The 4,785-nt window shown below is 46.0% G+C and overlaps 1 protein-coding gene across 1 annotated transcript in view; it reads left to right on the forward strand.

The window, feature by feature from the left end:
* The first annotated feature begins 345 nt into the window (after window positions 1-345).
* Window positions 346-4,785, forward strand: part of SELENOI (selenoprotein I) — a 41,814-nt gene continuing 37,374 nt past the window's right edge. Inside the window, exon 1 of the mRNA XM_024118795.3 lies at window positions 346-545. Coding sequence (XP_023974563.1) covers window positions 489-545 — 57 coding nt within the window. The 5' untranslated portion in view covers window positions 346-488. The remainder of the gene's footprint in view (window positions 546-4,785) is intronic.

A 4,785-nucleotide genomic window follows, 5' to 3' on the forward strand; every position in this document is an offset into this window, starting at 1 on the left:
CCCCACCCTCCCAAGACTAAAAAGGTATCCCCAAATCTCTACCCAGGCACGAATGCCACATCACCGCCGGCACACCCAAGAGAAGAAGAGCAAGGCCTCCTGGGAACCTGACCTTTCACCTCCCCTCTTGCCTTACCTCAACTCACCAATTTTGACGCTAGCTAATAAAGCGACGAGGAAGCCTAGAAGGCGGAACTTAGTGGCTCCCGATCCACGCTGATTGGACTGCGACGGCGCGAAGGGGGAACCGCGTGAGCCTGCTAGCTACCGCCCCTAGGTGGGCGGGGAGAAGTGGGGGCTGCGCTTGCGCTCTGGGAGGCGGCGGAAGTGGCCGGGGTGGCTACGCGTGCGCGGTGGGCGGAGCACGGCTTTTCCAGCTCCTTTGCCAGCCCAGGTCTTCCCAGTCTTGCACAGCTGGTGTGGTGCTCGTGTTTCCCCATCTCGTCGTGGAGCGTCGCTGCCGAGTGGGCGCTAGTGTTCGCGTCGTCATGGCTGGTTACGAATACGTGAGCCCGGAGCAGCTGGCTGGCTTTGATAAATACAAGGTAGCGCGGGCCCCGCGGACGCCTCTCACCCTGCTGGTCCCGGCCTCTCCTAGGCGCCTAAGGGGCCGGCGCGGTCCGTGTCACCTTGTACCGCGTGGCTCCGGGCAGGCTGGCGGGAGTTTCTCCGTGGGTCCTGCCGAGTGGTGGGGCTTTGGGGTCGGGGAGCGTGGGAGCATCCTAGGCCCGCCGCTCCGACTCGGTACCCTCCCGGGGGATTGCCTTTTCCTTAGGAGACCGGTCGACGAGAGTGGAGCGAGAGAATTCCCTTCGCTTCTTTACTTCGTTATTATTATTATTTTTAGTCCCCTGAGAGGTGATGCAGTTCCCTTCTGTGGTGTCTTAATTGTCTTCATTTTAATGAAGAAGTTTCTACTTGGCTCTCTTGCGTTCAACTTCGGAGATGGAGAGAATCATTTGGCAGATGAGGCCCGGGGAGGGAGAGTGACTGCTGGGGCCAAACTGCTGATGTGCTCGCTTCCACTCCCAGCAAAGAGGCGCCTGGGCGGCCAGTGAAGTACGTGTGCACAGGCAGGAACTGGAACTGTGTAGTGGAAAGCGCGCGGGCTTTGGAGTACATATAAACCTGATACCGAACCTGATACCAGAATCTAATTTCTTTATTTGGCTTTGGGCCAAGTAATAGTCTCTACGGTGCAGAATGATTATGAGAATTGGAGGAGCGCCTGGTACATAATGGGCCTCCAGTAAATGCTGGTTGTTCACTTTCCTTCACGTACGGTTCTCCTCCACGACTCCCTTATCAGTGAATGACTCCACTATCCGTCCAGTCAGTTGCCCAAGCCCCACATCTGGGCAGTAACGTTTCGTCCTTGCTACCTGTGTCGCTTTCACTACTGAGTCCTCTACCCCACCCACCAGCTGGTGAATCACCAGGTCCTGTATGTTCTGTCATTTTTAGCCTAAAGTAGAAAGATGGTTCCATTACCACTCTCCCCACATATACTTTAATCTTTTAATCTTAGAATGGTTCTAGAATATTTTAGAATAGATTTCAGAAAAATTGTGAAGATCATACATATAGAGTTCCCATATACTCCACACCCGTTTTTCCCTGTTATTAACATCTTACGGTACATTTGTCACAATTAATGAACCGATATTTACACATTATTATTAACGTATGCACATACTTTATTCAGATCTCCTTAGTTTTCACCTAATGTTCTTTTTCTGTTCTGGGATCTCATCCAGAATACCACATCACATTTACTCATCATGTGTCAAGGCTCCTCTTGGCTATGACAAGTTCTCAGACTTTTCTTGTGGTTTTTTTTTTTTTTTTTTTTTTTTTGTGGTATGTGGGCCTCCCTCTGTTGCGGCCTCTCCCGTTGCGGGGCACAGGCTCCGGAAGCGCAGGCTCAGCGGCCATGGCTCACGGGCCCAGCCGCTCCGCGGCACGTGGGATCCTCCCAGACCCGGGGCGCGAACTCGGTTCCCCTGCATCGGCAGGCGGACGCGCAACCACTGCGCCACCAGGGAAGCCCCAGACTTTTCTTGTTTTTGATAACCTTGACAGTTCTGAGGAGTTCTGGTCAGGTATTGTGTGGGATTTGTCTGATGTTTTTCTCATGATTAGACAAGGGTCATGGGGTTTTGGGAGGAAGACCACAGGGTTGAAGTGCCTTTCTCATTGTGAGAAGAGTACATGTCATCATGTCATCGGCATGACTTATCACTGTTGAGGTTGACTTTGATCACCTTGCTGGGGGAGTGTTTGTCAGGTTTCCCTTTGAAAGGAAGTCAGTATGCGCAGCCCTCACTTAAGGAGTGGAGAGTTACGCTTCACCTCCTTGAGGACAGAGCGTTGACATAATTTATTTGGACTTCTGCGTGGAAAATTTATCTTTTCTTCCCAATGTATATTTATTCAATGATTTATTTATATCAGTATGAATTCATGAATATTTATTGTATACTTTGGGTTATAATCCAATACTACTTGATATGGTTGCTTACGCACATCTACTTTTGCCCTTCCAGTTTTTTCTCTGTGCTTCGTAGTGCTCTTTAAAAAAAATGTGCATCTGGTCACATCACTCCTTTGCTTAAAATCCTCCATTGTCTTCCCTTTGCTCTTGGAATGAAGTCCAAAAATCCAGAACATGATATGCATGGCTCTGAATGACCTGGCCCTTGTCTGTGTCATCAGCTTCATGTCATGCCACTCACTGTCTACCTCTCCCAACATTAGCAGCCATCTCCCTCGTCCCCTTTTTTTTCAGATCTTCAAGTAATGCTGTTATGTCTGCCAGGAATGTAGCTCCCCATTTATGTTCATCTTCACGTCTTAAGTATTCCTCAGAGAAGCATTCCCTAAGTATCTCATTCCCCTTAAGTGTGCTCTCACAGTACCCTCTGCTCCTTTATGGAATTAGTTCTTTAGGTGTCTCCCCATTAGAACGCAGTACCCAAGTGGTTAGACTTGTCTTATGGATCACCATGGCCTGAGCGCAGTGCTTCTGTGCATAGGCATCCAGTAAACATTTGTGGAATGAATGAATAACTGAGAAGAGTCATAGTGGATCTTGTCAAACTGGAATTGGAATAACTGTAAGGGACCTTATAAGGTCACATAGTGCATTCCTCTGCTTTCAAGCAATATTGTGCCATACCATTTTGAACTGAGGTGCTGACTTGCCTGAAAAGTTTAAGTCGAAATTTAACCCAGTGTAGGGCTTTCACTAAAGAAGGTTATTAATCTAGATACCTCTTGTTTTCCCTTAAGCTCTACCACCTTTCTGTTACCTCTTCTGCACTGTAAATATTGACATATAAAACTTTTTCTTCCTTACTAGGATCTGGCTTTCTGGTAGGTGCCAATAGACTAGCTGTTTCATTTGCAGCAGTGTCTGTAATAGGGAATCCTCTTTTTTTTTTTTATAAGCTGTCTTTCCTAGATTTATATTTCCGACTAGATAGGTGTCCTAATTTACAGAAAATTTTAGTGTGATTTTTCCGTTCCTATTTTTCCCACTTCCGTTATCTGACTCACTTCCTGTGTCTGACAGCAGATTTCCTATCATCTTGGAAAACAAAGGTCAATTTAGCCAGCATCCAATGTTCACTAAAACGTAGTTTATTGATGTTATTTTAGTTATAATGAGGCTTCCTTTAAAAAACTGGGGGTGGGGGTGTGTGGCACAAATTTATAACCTAAACTTCTTCTAGTAGAAGGTTCTTTACTCAGTACTGTGTTCATATTAAAAAAATATGGGTCCAAAGGAAAAAAGTCTGTGTGGTCAGTTTAACTGGAACATGAATTGCACCTAGAGACCTTTTCTTCCTGAAGATCACCCATTCCCATTACGTGGGCTTCGACAGTGAGTGCTTTGTAAATGCTTATCGCGTTCAAACAGCTTTTGAAGAAGATATCCCATAAATGGGTAAAGACCCAAAACACTCAAAAGAGATTTTTATTCCCTGATGTGACCCTGTATATTAAAGCAAAGAGTTGTAGAGAAAAATTGGTACTATAAAAGCAGCTGGTGGAAAAATTACTTTTGAACCAGTTTAATTTCTTTATCTTCCCTAGAGGTACATCTGAGGAGCTACAGTTGGAAACCTGGCGGTTATTCAGAATAACTTCTGAAAGGAGCGCACACATAGAGTAGTAATTAGGTTTCTGTAGTAAGAAACTGTTGAGACAAGTGATTTTGAGTATAGAAGAAAGCATGGGATGGATTCTGTGTTATATGCTCTCTGAACACTTGTGTTCTTCATTGTGTTACCCCAGCCTTATCAAACAGTTGAATAATTAGTTGAGTGCCTGCCCTCTCTGTTAGGATATGAACGCTGGGAGGGCACATCCTACAGCTCTCTTGTTCAGTGTGACCAAGGTCTGGCACATGAACAGAGTTGGCATTTGACAAATACTTGTTGAAGGAATGCAAGTGTAAAAGAATAAAAACCATTTTGGAAGTATGGTGAAATGGAGCTGTGCATCTCCTGGAAATTGGAAGGATACTTTTGTATTTTGAATGTGAAGATGTCGAAAGTTTAACCACCATTGTTCTCTGTTGCTTATTAATGTACCTTCAGACAGTTATGTTGAGGGATTTCACTCTCATGAGGCTTATCATTCCTTCTCTCTTCTCTTTTTTTTTTTTTTTTTTTTTTTTTGTGGTACGCGGGCCTCTCACTGTTGTGGCCTCTCCCGTTGCGGAGCACAGGCTCCGGACGTGCAGGCTCAGCGGCCATGGCTCACAGGCCCAGCCGCTCC

This window comes from Physeter macrocephalus, chromosome 12 (assembly GCF_002837175.3).
Source record: "Physeter macrocephalus isolate SW-GA chromosome 12, ASM283717v5, whole genome shotgun sequence".
Lineage (NCBI taxonomy): Eukaryota > Metazoa > Chordata > Mammalia > Artiodactyla > Physeteridae > Physeter > Physeter macrocephalus.